The sequence below is a fragment of the Ranitomeya imitator genome, chromosome 9, assembly GCF_032444005.1.
Source record: "Ranitomeya imitator isolate aRanImi1 chromosome 9, aRanImi1.pri, whole genome shotgun sequence".
In the NCBI taxonomy this organism is placed as follows: Eukaryota; Metazoa; Chordata; class Amphibia; order Anura; family Dendrobatidae; genus Ranitomeya; species Ranitomeya imitator.
Window position 1 is genome coordinate 65,879,283 of NC_091290.1, and position 23,508 is coordinate 65,902,790.

General features: G+C 45.6%; 1 protein-coding gene across 2 annotated transcripts in view; it reads right to left on the reverse strand.

The window, feature by feature from the left end:
• Positions 1 to 22,075, reverse strand: part of SLC5A12 (solute carrier family 5 member 12) — a 173,536-nt gene extending 151,461 nt beyond the window's left edge. The window contains exons 1-2 of one of the 2 annotated variants that reach the window (XM_069738367.1): positions 21,774 to 22,075; positions 5,737 to 5,802 (exon numbers count right to left, since the gene is read on the reverse strand). In XM_069738367.1, coding sequence (XP_069594468.1) covers positions 5,737 to 5,802; positions 21,774 to 21,875 — 168 coding nt within the window. In that variant the 5' untranslated portion in view covers positions 21,876 to 22,075. Of the gene's footprint in view, positions 1 to 5,736; positions 5,803 to 21,567 lie in introns of both variants that reach the window. The other variant, XM_069738366.1, reaches the window with a different exon arrangement.
• Positions 22,076 to 23,508: the final 1,433 nt, after the last annotated feature.

Here is a 23,508-nt window from a genome sequence, read left to right on the forward strand (position 1 = left end):
ACTGCCTGAGGTTAAACCTGAGCCTATGCAGTGCGATAGGACTATGACTAGAGTTGAACGGCAGGAATACAGACGTCTGAATGGTCTGTGTTTCTACTGTGGTGATTCCACTCATGCTATTACTGATTGTCCTAAGCGCACTAAGCGGTCCGCTAGTTCTGCCGTCATTGGTACTGTACAGTCCAAATTCCTTCTGTCCATTACCTTGATATGCTCTTTGTCGTCGTTTTCTGTCATGGCGTTTGTGGATTCGGGCGCTGCCCTGAATCTGATGGATTTGGATTATGCTAAACGTTGTGGGTTTTTCTTGGAGCCTTTGCGGTGTCCTATTCCATTGAGAGGAATTGATGCTACACCTTTGGCCAAGAATAAACCTCAATACTGGGCCCAGCTGACCATGTGCATGGCTCCTGCACATCAGGAAGTTATTCGCTTTCTGGTGTTGCATAATCTGCATGATGTGGTCGTGTTGGGGTTGCCATGGCTACAAACCCATAATCCAGTATTGGATTGGAATTCCATGTCGGTATCCAGCTGGGGTTGTCAGGGGGTACATGGTGATGTTCCATTTTTGTCGATTTCGTCATCCACCCCTTCTGAGGTCCCAGAGTTCTTGTCTGATTATCAGGATGTATTTGAAGAGCCCAAGTCCGATGCTCTACCTCCGCATAGGGATTGTGATTGTGCTATCAATTTGATTCCTGGTAGTAAATTCCCTAAAGGTCGATTATTTAATTTATCCGTGCCCGAACACGCCACTATGCGCAGTTATGTGAAGGAATCCCTGGAGAAGGGACATATTCGCCCATCGTCATCACCACTGGGAGCAGGGTTCTTCTTTGTAGCCAAGAAGGATGGTTCGCTGAGACCGTGTATTGATTACCGCCTTCTTAATAAGATCACTGTTAAATTTCAGTATCCCTTGCCATTGTTATCTGACTTGTTTGCTCGGATTAAGGGGGCTAGTTGGTTCACTAAGATAGATCTTCGTGGTGCGTATAATCTGGTGAGAATCAGGCAAGGAGATGAATGGAAAACTGCATTCAATACGCCCGAGGGTCATTTTGAGTATCTAGTGATGCCGTTCGGACTTGCCAATGCTCCATCTGTGTTTCAGTCTTTTATGCATGACATCTTCCGTGAGTATCTGGATAAATTCCTGATTGTTTACTTGGATGACATTTTGATCTTCTCAGATGATTGGGAGTCTCATGTGAAGCAGGTCAGAATGGTTTTTCAGGTCCTGCGTGCTAACTCTTTGTTTGTGAAGGGATCAAAGTGTCTCTTCGGTGTGCAGAAAGTTTCATTTTTGGGGTTCATCTTTACCCCTTCTACTATCGAGATGGATCCAGTTAAGGTCCAAGCCATCCAGGATTGGATTCAGCCGACATCTCTGAAAAGTCTGCAAAAGTTCCTGGGCTTTGCTAATTTTTATCGTCGCTTCATCTGTAATTTTTCTAGCATTGCCAAACCATTGACCGATTTGACCAAGAAGGGTGCTGATTTGGTTAATTGGTCTTCTGCTGCTGTGGAAGCTTTTCAGGAGTTGAAGCGTCGTTTTTGTTCTGCCCCTGTGTTGTGTCAGCCAGATGTTTCTCTTCCGTTCCAGGTCGAGGTTGATGGTTCTGAGATTGGAGCAGGGGCGGTTTTGTCACAGAGAGGTTCTGATTGCTCAGTGATGAAACCATGTGCTTTCTTTTCCAGGAAGTTTTCGCCCGCTGAGCGTATTTATGATGTGGGCAATCGAGAGTTGCTGGCCATGAAGTGGGCATTCGAGGAGTGGCGTCATTGGCTTGAAGGAGCTAAGCATCGCGTGGTGGTATTGACTGTCCTGGTGTGGATTCTGTGGTGGATAGGTTGCAGCAGATCTGGACTCAGGTAGTGGACAATTTGATCTTGTCCCAGGAGAAAGCTCAACTTTTCGCTAATCGCAGACGCCGTGTGGGTCCCCGACTTTGTGTTGGGGATCTGGTTTGGTTATCTTCTCGTCATATTCCTATGAAGGTTTCCTCTCCTAAATTTAAACCTCGTTTTATTGGTCCGTATAGGATTTCTGAGGTTCTCAATCCTGTGTCTTTTCGTTTGACCCTCCCAGACTCCTTTTCCATACATAATGTATTCCATAGGTCGTTGTTGCGGAGATACGTGGCACCTATGGTTCCATCTGTTGAGCCTCTTGCCCCGGTTTTGGTGGAGGGGGAATTGGAGTATATAGTGGAGAAGATTTTGGATTCTCGTGTTTCTAGACGGAAACTCCAGTATCTGGTTAAATGGAAGGGTTATGCTCAGGAAGATAATTCCTGGGTTTTTGCCTCTGATGTTCATGCTTCCGATCTTGTTCGTGCCTTTCATGCGGCTCATCCTGGTCGGCCTGGGGGCTCTGGTGAGGGTTCGGTGACCCCTCCTCAAGGGGGGGGTACTGTTGTGAATTCTGTGGCTGAATTCACTCCTGTGGTCACAAGTGGTACTGCAGCTTCTGAGCTTCCTCCCTCAGGTGTTCTGGTGAGCTCGTTAACTGCTTCATTACTTAACTCCGCCTGATGCTGCTATCCTTGCTCCTTGTCAATGTTTCAGTGTTGGATCTGAGCTTCTCCTGATTGTTCCTGTGTCCTGCTGCTCTGTATAGCTAAGTGCTTTTTGCTTTTTTGTTGCTTTTTTTCTGTCCAGCTTGTCTTTTGTTTTGCTGGAAGCTCTGAGACGCAAAGGGTGTACCGCCGTGCCGTTAGTTCGGCACGGTGGGTTTTTTTTGCCCCCTTTGCGTGGTTTTGCTTTAGGGTTTTTTGTAGACTGCAAAGTTCGCTTTACTGTCCTCGCTCTGTCCTAGAATATCGGGCCCCACTTTGCTGAATCTATTTCATCCCTACGTTTTGTCTTTTCATCTTACTCACAGTCATTATATGTGGGGGGCTGCCTTTTCCTTTGGGGAATTTCTCTGGGGCAAGTCAGGCCTATTTTTCTATCTTCAGGCTAGCTAGTTTCTTAGGCTGTGCCGAGTTGCCTAGGTAGTTGTTAGGCGCAATCCACAGCCGCTTTTAGTTGTGTTTAGGATAGGATCAGGTGTGCAGTCTACAGAGTTTCCACGTCTCAGAGCTCGTTCTTGTATTTTTGGGTATTTGTCAGATCACTGTGTGCGCTCTGATCGCTAAGCACACTGTGTTTCTGGATTGCCTTCATAACACCTGTCATTAGCTACATAACAACCTGCCCATCAATCAACCTCCTCCTTTGATCACATGCTCCTCCAACAACTGTCAGTTTGAGAACAGGAGTGCTTTTATAAATGCAGTGATAGTCTCTTCTGATTGGCTGTGCTATGCACTGTGATGTAATTGTTATAAGGCAGTATGGGAAATCTGTCATGGTTGCACATGAGGTCATATCATTTTTCTGTGACTGAGCAATTTTTTTTGCATTGTTTATAAAATTCAGTTAATTTTATGAGAATCAAATTGCAAATTTTTAGAATAAAAATTTAAAAAAATTGGACTCAAAATTGATTCACATTGAATCAACGCTCTCATCTTAACCAATAAGATCAGCTGCAGCATAAGAAAATTAATTGAATTAAATAGAAAGTTAATGTGAGTTGCAGCTGATAGTCCACTTACATTTAACCCTGTGTTAGTCATGAATAAAGCAGTGGTGAGAAGGTACCATATTTTCTTGCTACAACGGTACTATGACTGCTACTGTAATATGCCACTATGACTAATTGTGGTAGAGTTACGGAAGTTGGTTATTTTTTGGGAAAGTTTGGTTGCTGTTTTAATAGTGGCATGACTTGAATTGCTATAGGCACAGTGATGGTGGCACAATTATTCAAACTACATGTCAGAAACGTTGCCCCTAAGACCCCAGTCCAGAGCCTCTCACCTAGCCAAATTAGATCTCATGCTTCGCACTGACGAGGGCCAACAGCCCGAAACACCGTGTAGTGTCTGCGAATTGAGATACTGATTTGGCTTTTATCCTAAGTCATATTGCACGACTCATTAAAGTGTTGATTGTGACTTGTAGGATCGCTACTTCCAACAGATGGAGCTATAGAGTTTAAGTCCTCTTTTTCCCTGAAAAGACAATTTGCATAGAACTACATGGTTATTTTGTGGTCATCTGGGGAGCTTACATTTCAGTTCTGGTTTACTCTTATAAATCATGGCTATGCAAATGAGAGAACATCAACATTTATTGACGACTCGCAGAAAGAGAAAACGTTACAAATATGGACAAATCTAATTTGTTGTGTTTTCATTTTTATCTTTCTTACCTCATTCTTACCCAGGAGCAGATGGGATGGGTTTGGAATATACTCTCTTAAGACCCGGCTTCCTGAATTGCTCAGGCTGATCAGCTGTTCGGCTCTGCAGCTGCATGGGTCGTAGCTGTGTGACAGTCACAACACATGCATGGAGAGCCTATTTGTCAGCTCCCGGAATCCTGCGATTGCTTTCGATCACAGCATTTAGGGGCTTAAAAAGCCGGGAACAGTGTGTGACAACTCCTGGCACTTATTGCCAGGTGTCAGCTGTCAGAATCAGCTGACACCTGGCGGTGATCGCCAACGCACAGCCTGTGTGCACGGGCGATTGCCATGCAGTAGTAATACCTTCCTGGTCAGATACGCCCAGGGCACTGGGACATATTATTACAAATGTCAGAAAGGGGTTGAAAGGGGCATGTGTCTACATGCACAGTACTAGAATTCTTACTACAGTTTTCATGAATTAGAGGAACTGGCACTGTTTTTAGACCTTAATTGGCACATGAACTGACATTATGATGGTTATCTCTATTTTTATTAACTATTTTTAAAGTTTAAGTTTATTGTATTTGTGGAAGAATTCATAAAGTTCAATTGTATTATCACTATTTGAGTGCAGTCATTTTGAATGTTTTCTAACTTAACTAGTGCAACCGCTTTTTAATATATTTATTAGCTTAACTTTGGATCTGTGGTTTTCACTAAAATTTGTACGTCTTTTTTTAATATTTTAATTCTAAAGTTGTGAAAGCATTCCAACAACACACAATCTAAATTGGAGACATTTGCCCATCGTATTTTTAGGGTTTTATTTTTTGCATATTTAAATCGATTCCCCTTCCAGGCCATGTTCTCTTGTAAATATAATGACATTTCTGTATTATATGATACTATTATATGAAACTTTTCCAAATGTTCTTGAACAGGATTATGTGTAGTGATAAGGTCATGTTCTTGGATAACATGTTATCCAAGCAAGCTCGGGTCTTATCTGAGTATGTTGAGGGTGCTTGGATAATATGTTCGAGTACCCGCAGCTGCATGATTTGCAAACAAGCACATGTGTTGCACATGCCCAAGATACTCAGATAACACCTGAGCATGCTTGGATAACATGATATCCGAGCATGCTCACTCATCACTAATTATGAGTCATTGTAGTTATTATTACTGGCAGAATAACAAGTTAATTAACCTACATTACCCAAAAGTAAATTTTTACTTTTCTAAAAAATGGCAGTAATCTTGTCTATACTTTGGACAGATCCCATTCCAGTTCCTAGAACGTCACATCCCTGGATAGCCATTGCAATTTCCTTTTAGCTGAAAACTGAACATCTGACTGTAATATTGTGTCAGTAAGCCAAGTAGCAAAATATATATCTTTTTCTTGGCAGCAATGTATATTTTTATATATATATATATATATATATATATTTTACAGTTTATGATGATGCATATTTGAAGGTTCTTACCGTTTGCACAATGTACATTATTGTTGCTGCATAACGGACGACTCTGCTAAATCGCAGTTCTAGGTACTATATTAAAGACAAGAGAAAAACATTAAAATTATGAAGATATTAGAATAAATTTACAATATTTTAATCAAAATTCAAATAACAATATTTGTTGTGTTTTGTTTATTCACCCAATATTTGGTGTGCTCTAGGTGTTGTGTGAGAATAAGGGCTAGTGCAGGCAACCATTATGGGTCCGAGTATGATCCGACAAAACATGAGATCGCACCCTATCCAATGTTATTCTATGAGGCCGAGCACATGCCCGATTTCTTTCCTCGGACTGAGCATGCTTGAGGTTGATCTGATATTAAGACCGCTCTCGGCCATGAAGTGGAAGGAAAACATGACCACGGACTCGTAGAATGAAGGATAATTTTTTTTCTCCATCTTCTCGGAGAAGAAGATCACACTTATCAAACTCTGATCAGGATTGCTTAAAGTGTGAATTGCATAATTGACTCAATTTTCTCGTTTGCATCTGCTCTAACCCTGATCCATTTAAATATAACACCAATACCATCAACAAAACCATTGTCTGGAAACTTCCAAATCACTGGTAAACAGAAGAAAACAGACCCCCATAGCAAAGTATTAGAGGTCCACACACTAGACAAATGTCAGTGAAAATGATTTCTGAAGGATTATCAGACCATCTAATGTATTGGTGGGAAGAATTGAGATATTGAAATATAAACACCCCATCCTGTTGTTCTCACTGGAGTTAAGCTACTGCCAGAGCTGTCTGGCTGCAGCTTTCTCCTGTCTTCCCATTGAAAAGATTTGAATGTGTGTCCAAGCTGAGCATTCATGAGTAGGTGGTGTAGAGAGAGAGTTTGCTATCTAAGGTGCCTGGGCACTTTATCGATTTGCATTAAAATACAAAAAAAGAGGAGAAAAAAAACGGTTTGCACTCACCCAGCCCAATAAAACAATGAAGTCTTTATTAGGACATATGCAAAATGGACAAGGAGATCATGTTGACCACAGGATGACAGCTGTTTCGCGCACCCAGCGCTTCCACAGATCCCGAATATCAAAACGGAAAATGAGGTAACAATTTATGCTAATGAACCCCTCACCAGAAAATACATCATACAAGAAAACTCCCTCTACCCCGAAATGTTAAAAAAAAGGTGAAAGGAACAAAAATTACACTGCCCGCCCTTTCACCAGACTGATAGGACTTGTAAAATTGGCCCCACAGATCATTATTTCTTGTAAAACCACGCATGTGGTGTATGCTATTTTGTGCCCATGCGGTTTTTACTATATTGGAAAAACTTTTCGTCCCCTCTTTGTCCGTATAAGGGAACACTTCAGTTCAGTTCGTACGAGTAAGGGGGAACACCAGTCTCATTACTCATGTTAGACAGATGCACAATGGAGATATAAAGTCACTCGTATTTGTGGGTTTGGAAAGAGTTTTTTTACCGCAACAAGGCAGGGATTTGAATAGGCTCCTTCTAAGGAGGGAGGCGACATGGATATTGCGTACTAACGCATTGGGCCCAATGGGCCTAAAAGAGAAAATTGATTTGCCAGTCTTTCTGCAAGTTTTTCTTTTATTTAATGTTTATTTGTTTGCTGATGTGTATTTGTTTTTTTTGCTTTCCGTTTTTTGTTGAATTGTTTGTATTCTTTTTAATATGTGGTCACTAATGTTTTATGAATAATGTGTTTTTTTCTTTTTTGTTCTTCTCTTTTCTTTTTTCTTTTTCACATTTCGGGGTAGGGAGAGTTTTCTTGTATTATGTCATTTCTGGGGAGGGTTTGCAATTGCATAAATTGTTACCTCATTTCCCGTTTTGACATTCGGCATCTGTGGAAGTGCTGGGTGCACAAAACACCTGTCATCCTGTAGTCAACATGATCTCCTGGTCCATTTCGCATATGTCCTAATAAAGACTTCATTGTTTTATCGGGCTGGGTGAGTGCAAACCGTTTTTTTCTCCTTTTTTCTGAATTTGATGTACTTTTTGGTTATGCACCCGAAGCACCCGTATATGGAGTAGTTGGTATTGGTACTGGTATAGCAGCAATGGACACGCTGATAGGTGATCGCGTTAGGCGGCAGTGCAGGTACTTCATTTTTTCTTTTTTCTGGAAATTGCATTAAAATACATTGATGTATACATTGATATAAACATGATAATTAAGCAAAACAGGATGTAAATAGTGGGGAAGGAAGAAATAGTAAAGTAAGGGAAGAATTCAAATTATTAGCGGTCAAGTTTAAAAAACCTATTGTCTCATGCCCTATTGAGGAACTCAGAGTTAGACTTTATTCAGGCATCCAGTAGTGTTGAGTGATACCTTCCGATACCAACTTCTCCTTCACCTTATTCATCTTCTTCTTCTTCACCTTCTTCCTATTATTCTTTTTTTTACATTCTTCATATTCTTTTTATTCAACTATTATTCTTCTTCATATTCTACTTCATCTTCTTCATATTCTTCTTCTTCATCATATTCGTATTTGTGACAGGCCTTCCAGTAGTTGTTATCTATAAAAGTTTGAAGATTCCACCTTCCGTTCTGCCTGTCACAAAAGATTTACAAAAGGATTTGTCCGCGTTCAGTTTGGGCTGCAGCAGCAGGTTTTTTCCAGGGGCACCACGAGGAGGAACGGACTCACCCCCATACACTGCTTAGTCTTCTTCTGCTTATAATTTAGATAATATCTTTTGCTCTGATTTTTAGTCTTATGCTTAATGTTCTTCTGCTGTTTGTTCTGCAGCTGCTTGTTCTTCTGCTTCTCGGTCTTCATTGTCGTCGTCTCCAGGGTCGTCGTCTCCAGGATCATCATCTTCTTCGGGGTGGTTATCAGGGTCATCGTCTCCAGGGTCGTCGTCTCAGGGGTCGTCGTCTCAGGGGTCGTCGTCTCTGGGTTCATCAGGGTCGTCTTTAGTGTCTTGAACTTGGAAATGTAGCAGAAGGTACAAGAACGCTGAGGAACTGCCAAGGACCAGCTGATGGTACTGGAACCCGGATGGGTAGCCGAAGGTACAAGAGCCAATGGAACTACCGAGGACCAGCTGACGTTACAGGAACCCGGTTACTTAGCAGGAGGTACCCGTGCCAGAAAGCACTGCCAAGGACCACTAGACGTTGGTGGAACTTTGATACCCAGAAGGAGGCACCTAAGCAAAAGGCTCTGCCTGGAACCAGCTGACGGTACTGGAACCAGGATGGGGAGCAGAAGGTACAAGAGCAAAAGACACTGCCGAGAACCAGCTGATGGTACTGGAACCCGGGTGGGTAGCCAAAGGTACAAGAGGCAATGGAACTACCGAGGACCAGCTGACGCCACTGGAACCCGGTTACTAAGCAGGAGGTACCCGTGCCAGAAAGCACTACTAAGGACCACCAGACGTTGGTGGAACTCGGATACCCAGAAGGAGGCACCTAAGCCAAAGGCTCTGCCTGGAAACAGCTGACGGTACTGGAACCAGGATGGGGAGCAGAAGGTACAAAGCAAAAGACACTGCCGAGAACCAGCTGATGGTACTGGAACCCGGATGGGTAGCCGAAGGTACAAGAGGCAATGGAACTACCGAGGACCAGCTGACGTTACTGGCACCCGGTTACTAAGCAGGAGGTACCCGTGCCAGAAAGCACTACCAAGTACCACCAGACATTGGTGGAACTTGGATACCCAGAAGGAGGCACCTAAGCCAAAGGCTCTGCCTGGAACCAGCTGACGGTACTGGAAACAAGATGGGGAGCAGAAGGTACAAGAGCAAAAGACACTGCCGAGAACCAGCTGACGGTACTGGAACCAGGATGGGTAGCCGAAGGTACAAGAGCCAATGGAACTACTGAGGACCAGCTGACGTTACTGGAACCCAGTTACTAAGCAGGAGGTACCCGTGCTAGAAAGCACTACCAAGGACCACAAGACGTTGGTGGAACTCAGATACCCTGAAGGAGGCACCTAAGCTAAAGGCTCTGCCTGGAACCAGCTGACGGTACTGGAACCAGGGGGACCTATTCAAGCTTGTCATCCTAAGAACCAGCTAATGGTGCTGGACCTCAGATAGGCAGCAGAAGGTCCATATGAAAAAAAAATTGCTATTCTGCGAGCCGGCCGGAGTTATCAAAAACCCATAGTCCTACCGGGGGAGCTTGTCCTATTGGCACTACGGAACCAGCCTTGATTGCCAGTTCCCACAGCCCACATAGGAAGCACCTAAGCTGCAGGCACCATAAAGTCAGCAAACCCGACCGTAACACGACATGACAACGTATTGTAGGCAAAGTGACCTTGATACTACCCGAAACAGCTGGCATGCTGGAACCGGGCTGGGCAGGAGGGAGTACCCGTGCCAAAGACACTTCGGAGCAGCAACTGGCAGTGTTGGAGCCCAGGGAATTACATGAGAAGCAGATTGTAGGCTGAGGCCTAATTGGAGCAAGTTGAAAGGGAACCTTTAACCCCCCAGGCGTTTGCAACTAAAAGAGCCACCTTGGGCAGCACTAATGCTGCACAAGGAAAAGGTGGCTCTTTTAATTATGCTCCTTGCACACGCTGAAGTTAACACTTATAAAATGTGTCCCCTCATACCGTGAAACCATTCCGGAGGCGGGACTTCCTTCTTAATGAAATGCAGCACAGCCGTCATTCATACCCCTTTGGCGCCGGGCGCCGCCTCCTCAGCGTTGTTTAAATCTGTCCCGAAGCCAGCACTGTTATGTTATCCCTTGGCCATGGGCAGTTAGCGCTGCCCATCTTCTGACATTATTTGTTGTCAGGCTAGCTGCACCTGTGTGGCCGCCCTGCCCCAGATCCCGCCCCGCAATCTCTTCTAATTTATTCACACTGCAGGGCTGGGATTCATGGGCATGAGCAGTGCAAATCTTCGCCTCTCACTCATCTCCTTCCGCCTTCTTCAGACTGTGCAGCGTCAGCTGATCCCTAATCGCATGCCACGGCCGTGACACGGCACAGTCTGAAGAGGGAGGATGGAGATGACGGAGAGGCGAAGATATGCACTGCGCATGCCAATGAATCCCAGCTCCGCAGTGTGAATAAATCAGAAGACACTGCGGGTGTGAGAATCAGACTGCACTCAGATGTCATCCGAGTGCAGTCCTATTGGAATACCTGGGGTGGACCCGCAGATCCACGACAACGAACCAAGGGGGAGTTGACCAGGTAGACCACCCCCTATACAGGGAGCGTTAGGGGCAGACCCAAGGGAGACTATTGCCGCAGAAGCTGGAACCCGGAGACAGGTAGTAGGAAGTACAAGATAGAGAAGCTAGGCGCAGGACGGACAGAGTGAGACAAGATGAAGTACAATTAGGTAAGAGCTGGGAACCAGTGAGACCAAAGGAGAACTGTGAAGGGGAAGACACAAAGGAAGCGGGACAGGAGAGAGACTCCAGACTAAATAGTACGGAGAGGACACAGGAAGGACTGGACTGGGCGAGGAGACAAGGAAGCCTGGGAAGGCAGAGAAGCTGAACTAGCTGGACAGAGCGGAGACTCAGAACAGGCAGTGCAAAGACAATGGTAGACCTGAGTCACAGAAGCACAAATGACAGACAGGCAAGGAGCAGAGGAAGGAATCACCTTATATACATGGAGTGCTGGAGGACTTCCAGGTCACGGTCCTCCATGATCACAGAGAGGAGATACAGAGCACCTGCAAATCTGAAAGAGGAAGTGCTGGAGTGGGTGGTGCGCACGCGCACCCGACGAGAACCAGAGAGCAGAGAATGAAGGAGAGGACGCGCGCCTGCAGGAAGAACGCGCCGCAGCGGATAAGAATGAGCGAAAGGAGTGGCCGTGACAGTGGGGCTGGGATTCATGGGCATGCGCAGTGCATATCTTCGCCTCTCACTTATCTCCTTCCGCCTTCTTCAGACTGTGCAGACAATTGATGTCAGAAGACGGGCAGCGCTAACTGCATATGGCCAAAGGATAACATAACAGCGCAGGCTCCAGGACAGATTAAAACAACGCTGAGGAGGGTATGAATGACTGCTGTGCTGCGTCTCATTAAGAAGGAAAGTCCCGCCTTCGGGATGGTTTCACGGTATGAGGGGACACATTTTATAAGTGTTAAGTTCAGCGTGTGCAAGGAGCATAACTAAAAGAGCCACCTTTTCCTTGTGCAGCCCTACTGCTGCACAAAGTGGCTCTTTCAGTTACAAATGCCTGGTGGAGACAGGTTTCCTTTAATTTCTGTAGTAGTGTGAGTGTGGCGGGAGCAGGAGAAATTGCCAGATACACAGCTGGGGATCAGCTGACGTTACTGAACCCCAAAACATGGCAGCAATTGTTGACTGTGCAGACAGCACTTCTGAGCACCAACTGGCGGTGTTGAAGCCCGGGGACAATGCTAGAAGTATAGTGTAGGCCGAGGCCTAATTGGAGCAAGTTTAATATGTGATGTAATGTGAATGTGGAGGGAGCAGGAGACAATGCCGCACACACAGCAGGGGAGCAGCTGGCGTTACTGAACCCCAATAACAGAAGAGCAACTGTTGACTGCGCAGACAGCACTTCTGAGCACCAACTGGCGGTGTTGAAGCCCAGGGATTACAGGAGAAGCAGAGTGTAGGCCGAGGCCTGCACTCAAGGCAGTTGAATATCTGTTGTTGTTTCAGCGTGGAGGTAGCACACCAAATTGCCAGATACACAGCTGGGGATCAGCTGACGTTACTGAAACCCAAAAACACAGCAGCAAGTGTTGACTGTGCAGACGGCACTTCCGAGCAGCAACTGGCGGTGTTGGAGCCCAGGGAATTACAGGAGAAGCAGAGTGTAGGCTGAGTCCTAATTGGAGCAAGTTGAAAGGGAACCTTTAACCCCCCCCTAACTGAAAGAGCCACCTTGTGCGGCACTAAGGGTATGTTTCCACGTTCAGGAAACGCTGCTTGTTTGACACTGCGTTGAGCCGCAGCGTCAAACACGCAGCATCCAGATGTTACAGCATAGTGGAGGGGATTTCATGAAATCCTGTCTCCACTATGCATTAAAAGACGCCTGCGGTATACCCACCGAAACGAACATGCGGCACGCCTTTTAAGAACGCAGCATGTCCTTACATTGCAGAAACAACGCAAGGACAATGCAGGTGACCTGCCAGTGACCTCAGGTCCAGAAAAGGTGGCTCTTTTAGTTATGCTCCTTGCACACGATGAACTGAACACTTATAAAAAGTGTCCCCTGATACCGTGAAACCGTCCTGGAGGTGGGACTTTCCTTCGTAATGAGACGCAGTACAGGCGTCATTCATACCCCATTGGTGCCGGGCGCCGCCTCCTCAGCGTTGTTTGAATCTATCCCGGAGCCTGCGCTGTTATGTTAAACCTTGGGCATGCGCATTTAGCGCTGCCCATCTTCTGTCATCATTTGGTGTCAGGCTGACTGCGCCTGTGCGGCCACGCTGCCCGAGATCCCGCCTCGCAGTGTCTTCTGATTTATTCACACTGCGGGGCTGGGATTCATGGGCATGCGCAGCGCATATCTTTGCCTCTCACTCATCTCCATCCGCCTTCTTCAGAGTGTGCGGCATCACGGCCGTGGCGTGCGATTAGGGATCAGCTGACGCCGCACAGTCTGAAGAAATGGAGGGAGATGAGTGAGAGGCGAAGATATGCACTGTGCATGCCCATGAATCCCAGCCCCACAGTGTGGATAAATCAGAAGACACTGCGGGTCAGGATCTCGGGCAGCGCGGCCACACAGGCGCAGTCAGCCTGACAACAAATGATGTCAGAAGACTGGCAGCGCTAACTGCGCATGCCCAAGGGATAACATAACAGTGTAGGCTCCGGGACAGATTCAAATAACGCTGAGGAGGCGGTGCCTGGCGCTAAGGGTGTAAGAATGACGGCTGTGCTGCGTCTCATTAAGAAGGAAAGTCCCTCCGGGACGGTTTCACGGTATGAGGGGACACGTTTCATAAGTGTTAAGTTCAGTGTGTGCAAGGAGCATAACTAAAAGAGCTATCTTTTCCTTTTGCAGCATTACTGCTGCACAAGGTGGCTCTTTCAGTTACAAACGCCAGATGGGGGACAGGTTCCCTTTCATTTCTGTAGTAGTGTGAGTGTGGAGGGAGCAGGAGAAATTGCCGGATACACAACTGGGGATCAGCTGACTTTACTGAAACCCAAAACATGGCAGCAAGTGTTGACTGTGCAGACAGCACTTCCGGGCAGCAACTGGTGGTATTGGAGCCCAGGGATTACAGTTCAGGTGATAGAAACATGAACACAACAGGAGACCTGGATACTGTTGCCAACCAATTATTTAATCTGGAAGAGGAGTGGCAAATTCCTGTAAGATCCAGGCCTTTTTCATTTTCAGAAAAGAAAGCCGGTCAACATTATCGGAGGATAGTTGCATGCAACGGTCTGTTAGTACACCACCTGCGACACTAAAGAAGCGTTCCGATAATACACTAGCAGCAGGGCAAGCCAGCACCTCCAATGCATACTGGCTAAGCTCTGGCCATGTATCCAGCTTAGAGACCCAAATCTTGAAGGGGGAAGAGCCATCTGGGAGTACACTGAGAGGGCAAGACATGTAATCTTTCCCTATCTGACGGAAACGTGGCCTCCTGCTGACTGGACCCGTCTCTGATGGTGTAGACATTTATGGAGGGCACACAAAATTTTGTCACAGTTGAGCCATACTGGTCTTGCCTTGTGCAGAGGCACTGCTTCTGCTCCCTCTTTGTGTAGAGCTTCCTCCACTGCCTCGACGCACTGAGCTGCTTTGTAAAGCACTAGCAGCACTTCTCTCGATTGGACTGGAGAAGATGATGGACTGCACCAGTGTGTCTTGGTACTCCCGCATTTTATGCTACTGGTTCAACTGTGTTATGAGACTTTGTAAGTTGTCCCCATAGCACGGATCAAGGAGGGTGTACACCCAATAATCAGCCATTTGGAGAATGTGGGCATTGCAGCGGTTGTTTCTCAGGCACTGCAGCATGAAATCAACCATGTGCTGCAGACTGCCAACTGGCCAAGAAATGCTTTCCCTGCTTGTGGCGTAATCTCTGCCTGCTCTGCATTACCCCACCCTCGCTCTACATACTGACTACTGGAGCATTGTGTAACTCCCTCCTCTGGACAGATGTCTTCCTCCTCCATTGACTCCTCATCTTCCTCCCAAAGCGTTCCCTGCCTAGGCCTTTGTGAGGAACCACGTTGCGCAATTGTCCAAAAGCAGATGGCATTTGTGACTCCTCATCCTCCACCTCATCCACCACCTCATCCCTTAGCGCTTGCAGTGTTTTTTCAATCAGGCAGATAAGGGGGACAGTCATGCTGACTAGTGCATCATCTGCACTCACCATCCGCGTGGAATCATCGAAGGCGCGCAAAACCTGTCAGATGTCCTTCATAGTGGCCCACTCAGTGGTTGTGAAGTCTGAACAGCGTGCAGTGCAACTTATTTGCGCCTCATACAGCTGGCACTCGATTACTGCTGGCTGCTGCTCACACAACCGCTCCAACATATGTAACGTTGAATTCCACCTTGTGGGTAGGTCACATATGATGCGATGTTCCGGAAGGCAGAATCGGCGCTGCAGAGTTGCAATGCGTGATCTTGCCATGCTGGAACGCTTCAAGTGAGCACACTCTAGGCGGACCTTGTGCAGCAGTGCATCAAGATCTTGATAGTCCCTCAAAAAACTCTGCACAACCAAGTTGTGCACATGTGCCAGACATGGGATGTGAGTGAGGTTGCCTAGGCCCAGAGCTGCCGCCAGATTTTGGCCATTGTCACACACTACCATGCCTGAATGGAGATTCGCTGGCACAAACCACACGTCGCTCTCCTGCTTGATGGCATTCCAGAGCTCCTGCGCTGTGTGGCTTCGATTCCCCAAAGAAAATAATTTCAATATGGCCTGTTGACGTTTGGCAATGGCTGTGCTCATATCGGTCGTAACAGGTAAGCGTTCACGGGTCCATGTGGAGGTGGACTGTGACAGCTTCTGCAGCGATGATTCAGAGGAACTGGAGTATGAGGAGAAGTCAATGTGTACAGACTGGATTTCTGCAATCCTTGGAGTTGGCAGAACACGTACAGCGCCACTTTCACGATCTGTACCCAACTCCACAACAGTTACCCAATGGGCAGTGAGGGAAAAATATCGTCCCTGTCCATGGTGACTGGTCCACGCATCGGTGGTGACGTGGACCTTGCTACTGACAGCGTTTAGTAGCGCATTTTTAATGTTTCCCTCCACATGCTTTTGCAGAGCAGGGACGGCTTGCCTGCTGAAATAAAAGCGGCTGGGCACGTTGTATTTTGGGACTGCCAATGCCATCAAGTTATGGATAGGGTTGAGCGAAACGGGTCGGCCATTTTCAGAAGTCGCCGACTTTTGGCAAAGTTGGGTTTCATGAAACCCGACCCGACCCCTGTGTGGGGTCGGCCATGAAGTCGGCGATCTTCTGAATCTGGTATCGGAATTCCGATCCCGAGTTCCGATATGTTTGCAATATCGGAAATCGGTATCGGAATCCATATTTAAGTGTAAAATAAAGAATTAAAATAAAAAATATCGCTATACTCACTCTCTGACGCGCCCTGGTACTAACCGGGAACCTTCCTTCCTTCGAATCAGAGCTTGCAGGACCTTGCGTGACGTCGCGGTGACGTCGCGGCTTGTGATTGGTCGCGCGTGCGGTCACATGGGCGGCCGCGCGACCAATCACAAGCTGCGACATCACTGCGACGTCACCGAAAGGTCCTGCAAGCGCTGATTCGAAGGAAGGAAGGTTCCCGGTTAGTACCAGGGCGCGTCAGAGGGTGAGTATAGCGATATTTTTTATTTTAATTCTTTATTTTACACTTAAATATGGATCGCAGGGCCTGAAGGAGAGTTTCCTCTCCTTCAGACCCTGGGAACCATTGAAAACCCAATAGAGTTTCGGCCGACCCCGACCCCGACTTTTTTATAGGATCGGCCGATTTCACTCGACCTGACTTTTGAAAAAGTCGGGTTTCGTGAAACCCGACCCGATCCTATGAAAGTAAAAGTCGCTCAACCCTAGTTACGGAAGGTGTCAGTATCCAACAACCTGAATGATAGCATTTCAAGGGACAGTAGTTTTGCAATGCCAGCATCCAGAGCCTGTGCTCATGGGTGGTTTGCCGAGAATGGCAGCCCATGCCTATGCCACCAATGGCTGTAGAGTGGGCTGGGAGTGTGAGGATGACTGGGAACGTGGTGCTGTGGGTGGAATTACACTGGGTCTCTGGACAACAGTGCCAGAGGTTCTTCCATGGCGATCCTGTGAGGAAGCCGAACCAGCTGTGTGTGAGCTGGAGAAAGAGGCTCCAACACGAGCTGAAGAGGTGGTAGGTGCCTCTGTAGGTTGGCCTAGATCTTCAGTGTATTTTTGTAACTCCACCACATGCTTGGTCCGCACATGTTTCCACTAGTGTTGAGCATTCTGATACCGCAAGTATCGGCCGATATTTTCGGTATCGGAATTCCGATACCAAGTTTTGATATTTTTGCAATATCGGGAATCGGTATCGGGATCCATATTCATAAGTAAAATAAAGAATAAAAATAAAAAATATTGATATACTCACCCTCGGACTCGCCCTGGTTGAAACCGCTGTAACCGGCAGTCTCCCCTCCTAAGAATGAGCGAGTGAAGGACGTACGATGATCTCGCGGCTTGTGATTGGTCGCGTGAGCGGTCACATGAGCGGTCATGCGACCAATCACAAGCCGCGATGTAATCGAAGGTCCTTCACCCTGCATTCTTAGGAACAGAGGCTGCCGGTTACACCGCTTATAGCCAGGGGCCGTCGGAGGGGTGAGTATATCAATATTTTTTTTTTTATTCTTTATTTTTTACATGAATATGGATCCCAGGGCCTGAAGGAGAGTTTCCTCTCCTTCAGACCCTGGGAACCATTACAGGATACCTTCCGATATTTGCGTCCCATTGACTTGTATTGGTATTGGATATCGGTATCGGCGATATTTGATATTTTTCGGATATTGGCCGATATAATCCGATACCGATACTTTCAAATATCGGAAGGTATCACTCAACACTAGTTTCCACATATTTGTGGTATTGAGGTTGCTGACACTTTTCCCTCTTTTGACTTTCTGATGACACAACTTGCATTTGACAAAGCACATTTCAGCTGCAACTGTGTCAAAAAAGGACCAGGCACTGCAAGTCTTGGGAGCGCCCGTTTTGGGTTTTGGAAGAGGCATGCTCCTAATGGGTGCCGAAGTGGAGGCTACAGGCAACGCAGTCTTCCCCCTCCCTCTCCCTTCTTTTTTTTGGGAAATCTTTTCCTCAGAGCTGTTTCCACCACCTTCCTGTACCTCACGCCATGATGGGTCAAGGACTTCATCATCTACACTACCCTCTTCCAACAACTGCTTCTCCTGGGTAGTCTCGGCAGCACAGTACACACCAGAAAGTGGCACCTGAGTCTGAGGTGTGCTGACTGGAGGCACTGGCCCACCTGCATCTTCAGATTCAGAGAGACAAAGCTGTTGGGCATCACTGCATACTGCCTCTTCTTCCATTTCTCGAATGCTGCTTGGCTGGCCCCCTCTTTCCAAGCCAAGAGATTCAGAGAACAGAAGTAGAGATGGCTCCTGTCCTGGGCTCTTTGACTAGGCAGTTTGGCAGGTGGCAGGAAGAGACAGATGGGTGCTCTTCAGTGCTCTGTGCCTAACAGGATGTAGCACTAATTGAAGTCGATGCGTCAGCTGCCATCCATCCGACAACGGCTTCAATTTGTCCGTCCCGCAGCAGTGGGGTACGGCAAGCTCCTCCAAAGCTGCGCATAAAGGCCTGTTCCCTGCTAAAACTGGGGGATGATGAGTCACCGGTGCCCACAGCAGACACAGAATCCCCATGTCCTCTCCCTGATCCACCTCCACGCCCACGCCTACGTGCCTTACTCCCTGCCTTCTTCATCTTGGTAGACTGATAAAGATAGGCAGAAAAGTACTATGGGCTTAGTGTGCTTATTCCTGAACAGCTGCTAACAGGTATAAGAAACACTAATTTTATAAGGCGTGGACTAGACTTTAATATGAGCTAATGTAGCCTACACAACTGTAAAGTGGAGTGTTTGGTGAACATTACTAACTTTTTGTTTTTTTTCGCAGAACAGACTACACAGTGAGCTGCACTCACACAGAGACCGTGCAGACAGCTGTGAACGGCACTGCAAGGCCAAAAAAAGCTCCTCTATGTACTCCTATATAGTGTTTTTCCACAATCTAGCAGGATACGGATGGAAACCACTAAAAGGATAAATGTGAAAAAATGTGCAGCAGGCTGCACTAATTGCAAAAAAGGACAATGGATTTAGCAGTATGAGGCAGTGAAGCACCCTGAGCTGACTACAACCGGCTGTGTCTGCAGACATACTACAGAGTGAGCTGCACTCACACACACAGACACCTTGCAGACAGCTGTGAACAGCGCTGCAAGGCAAAAACAAGGCTCTCACACAATGGTTGCTAAAATAGCCTGGGTAAAGCACCATGAAGCAAATCGCTATCTCAAAACTGGCCCTCAGTCAGAACACAGCATCCTGTCCCTAACTGAATTCACAGCAGAGCGAACCTAAAATGGCGGCGGCGACATTCATGGTGCATCATGACATCATTTCAGCAGCCAATCACAGCCATGCCAGTAGTTACATGCCTACCATGCAGAACAGGATGTTCCCACACTTCTAAATATTCCTCATTGGCTGTCTTAAATGAAACTGGCTCTTTGCATCATGGGAACTTCCGATTCCGGTATCCGATATTGCAAAAGTATCGGAACTCAGTATCGGAATTCTGATACCGCAAATATCGGCCGATACCCGATACTTGCAGTATTGGAATGCTCAACACTACTTACCAGAAATATAACTTATTTCATAAATTCTCCAAGCCAAAGCTTTGGAACATCAAACTTTTAAGAGGTTGTATGAAATTAGGAAAAACATATTTTTCCTCTTTCCAGAAATGGAACTATTCTTTTTTTCATGTCTGCATGCTACAGTATGTCTAAAAGTTTAGCTTGGCCATCTTCAAACGAAATGGGCTAAATTCCACTGTCAGCCACAGATTATGGACAAGAGTGGCACTCTTCCTAAAACTAAAACAGACATTATTTAAAATCTCTTACAATCTCTTTAACAATTTTTTTTAAGATTAAAATTTGAAACTTAAAGTAAGATTATATAAAGTGACAAGTTGCTGATGAAATGATCTCTAAAAGACCCAAAGTTAACGATGACACAATTTGTTTGTATTTTAGGCAAAAAATATGTATATTATCATCTTTTATATTTAAAGGTTACAAAAAGGAAAATAGGTCAATGCAAAAGTTTGGGCACTGTTGGAGATTTGTGTGCTTAGATAAATTTGGCCAAGGATTCAAACTTTAATTAGGCTGTTAGGGTTATAGCTTGTTCACTTTCATCGTTAGTAAAGGCCAGATGATGCAAATTTGCCAAAAAACAGTAGCCACATGTTCTTTTAAGCAGCTACCTAGCACTCTGAAAATGAAAATAATGGAGGTGATAAATAATGGAGCAATAGAAGGCTATAAATAAATAGCAAAGCATTTTCAAGTTGTCCTTTCATTAGTCCAAAATGTATTTGAGAAACAGCAGTTAGCAGGAACAGTGGAGGCCAAGATAAAGTCTGGAAGACCAAGCAAAATTTTAATGAGAGCTTCTCTTAGGATTGCTAGAGAGGCAAATCAGAACCCCTTCTTGACTACAAAAGACATTCAGAGAGATTTAGCAGACTCTGGAGTTGTGGTACATTGTTCTACTGTTCAGAGCCAGCTACACAAATATGACCTTCATGGAAAAGTCATCAGAAGAAAATCTCTCCTGCATCTTCATCACATAATTCAGCTTCAGAAGTATGCGAAAGAGCATCAAAACAAGCCTGATATAGTTTGGAAACAAGTCCTCTGGAATTGTGAGGTTAAAATAGAACTATTTGGCCACAATGATCAAAGGTGTGATACTTTCAAAAGGGGGGGTGCTACTGGTTTACCCGTGCAGGATGTCCAAACTTTTTCATCGGCACATTTTCCTTTTTGTAATTTTTAAAATGTAAAAGATGTCTAAAATAGAAAGTAAATGTGTCATCTTTAACTTTAGCTCTTTTAGAGGTCATTTCATCTTCAACTTGCTTCACTGTTCACAATAACAGACATTTTGACCAGGGGTGCCCAAACTTTTACATGCCAATATAAATGAAAAGCTATCATTTTACTATAGCTATACAGTAGTGTTCCCCCACCTTTCTGACATTGAAAGCCACATTCAGCTCTGAGTGAGGGTCCCAAGCCACATCCAGCTCCCACCTCGCTCACAGTAGTTGCATCCAAATTCCCCATTATGGATATAATGATAATCAAAGCTTTTACACATAAATCACCAGGTGGCAGTATGCCAAGATCAATTACCCCCCCATTCAGTATTCTCCCATCAAACATTGGCCAAGCACTTTTGCATCAAGCTTGAAGCACCTCCTCTGACAGGGAGCATCATCTTGTCTCCAGCTTACCATACTTAGATTATCTCTATACCTCTAAGACCAGTATATGTGCATCCAGATCTGATATTTTGTACATAGATACTCACAAAATTCTCCATTTTGAGATGTGCTCTTCATACCCATTTGTCAGACCTGGTGCTAATGCACCAAGCTGGCAGTCAGCCTTGAACCACAGTTCAATTGTCTGCTATAGACAATTGGTGTGATGTAATCTTCAGAATGGTTAATAATCAGTTTCACTTACCTCGTATGTACTTGTAATACCAGATCTGTAGAACACTGGTACAAAAAGCTCTGCAGACAGTATGATAACAAATGTATAGGAGATCATAAAAAAGAAATAGTATGCTCCAAAACGAACAACCTCGGCAGGCGTCCCCAAAACTGTGATTGCAGACATGAAACTAGCTGTCAGTGACAAAGCTACAGGACCACATGTCATTTGTCTACCTCCAACCAGAAATTCACTTGATGTTTTCTTTTTCCTTTCTTTAATAGCGAAGAAGACGCCAATACTTGCTGAAACGACCAGCAAAGCAGCAAACACAACATAGTCCCACACCGCAAAGCCACTAAGGTCTGGTTTTTCAAACTTTGACATCATTGGCGCTTTGCGAGTTTCAATCACTGCAGGTTACCGGCAATATGTTATCCATAAAGTAAACACAGAAACCAATAAGAAATTAATCCCATAAAGAACTGTAAATGTAGTGTGTGAAGAGATAGAAGCTGTGGCATGAAATGCAAGGAGGTATACCGGCTACTTATCTGGGTATAAATTGTATCTTCATCTTAAGTGAGGCAAAGGGTTGCGGTGAACCAATGGTATTGCTTAATTACCTGATAACACTCTCTTCGAATCAGTCTTGTTATTTGGTTAAACATTACTTGTGCAAACATAAAAAGTCCTTTTATGAGTGCTAAGGAGTTGTTAAACCCAGATTTCAATAGAAAAGAAATTCTATAATGATCATGATCTACAGACAGTTGGATACTAGAAACGTTCATTTCTGATCTGGCAACATACAGTAATGAATTCTGGGATTCGATTTAAGTTGTTTTGGGGGTTTGCTGTCTTAACTTTTGACAGTTTTCACTTTTGTCATTTATTGCATTGTATTGTATTGCAATATAGAAATTTTTATTTTAAGACAATGAAAACCTTTTAATTGATTGTACCAATGCAGGTAAAATACAAAATGAAATATTGCTAAAGGTTTTAATTCGAAATTTGATCCTCCACCAAGTGCTATGTTAGCATGGGTTCAGTTTGTTACAACAAGCCTTATGGTACAAAGTTTGCCTCCAGGATCAGACTATACAGGGTGTGTGTGTTGTTTAATACCATGAAGACACATAACTTTGCATTAGAGCTGTATAGATTAAAGAGAGATAATGGTCAAACCAGACCTACTGCAAAGTTGCTTCTGTTTTCTTTTCAGATGTTTTCTTGAAATAAAACAGAGTGAGACTGAGCAAGATGCTGGGACCGACGTCTCCGCTGAGCAGACTCCACTGCTGCTGGAGAAGAATGGGAAACCGCAGCGGAGATGGCTTGAGATTCCCCTTGTGCAGAAGCGGGAACTCGACACCTAACATTACCCCCCCTCCTAGGACCCCCCCCTCCTTGGACCTCGCTACGCTCGAAGGCAGCAATGAGCTGTGGAGCCCGAATGTTTTCAGCAGGCTCCCAGGACCTGTACTCTGGGCCATAACCCTTCCAATCCACCAGATAGAACTTTTTGCCACGTACCACCTTGCACCCCAAAATAGCGTTCACCTCGTAATCGTCCTTAGACGAACCCGATGTCCCGGCAGATGACTCGGAAAATCGGGACATGTATACGGGTTTCAAGAGGGACACATGAAAGGAGTCGGTGATACCCAAACGTGGAGGAAGGGCCAGACGGTAGACCACAGGGTTAACCTGTTCAAGGACCTTGAAGGGACCCAAGTAGCGAGGTGCAAACTTAGTGGACTCAACACGCAGCCTGATGTTACGGGCGGAGAGCCACACTAAGTCGCCAGGAGCAAAGGTCGGAGCGGGATGCCGATGAGCATCGGCGGAGGACCTCATTCTCTCCTTGGAGACCCGAATGGCATCCTGAGTGCGGTCCCAAATGTCCCGTGCCTCCACAGCCCAGTCTGCCACCCTGGAGTCAGCGGAAGACACAGGCATGGGCAC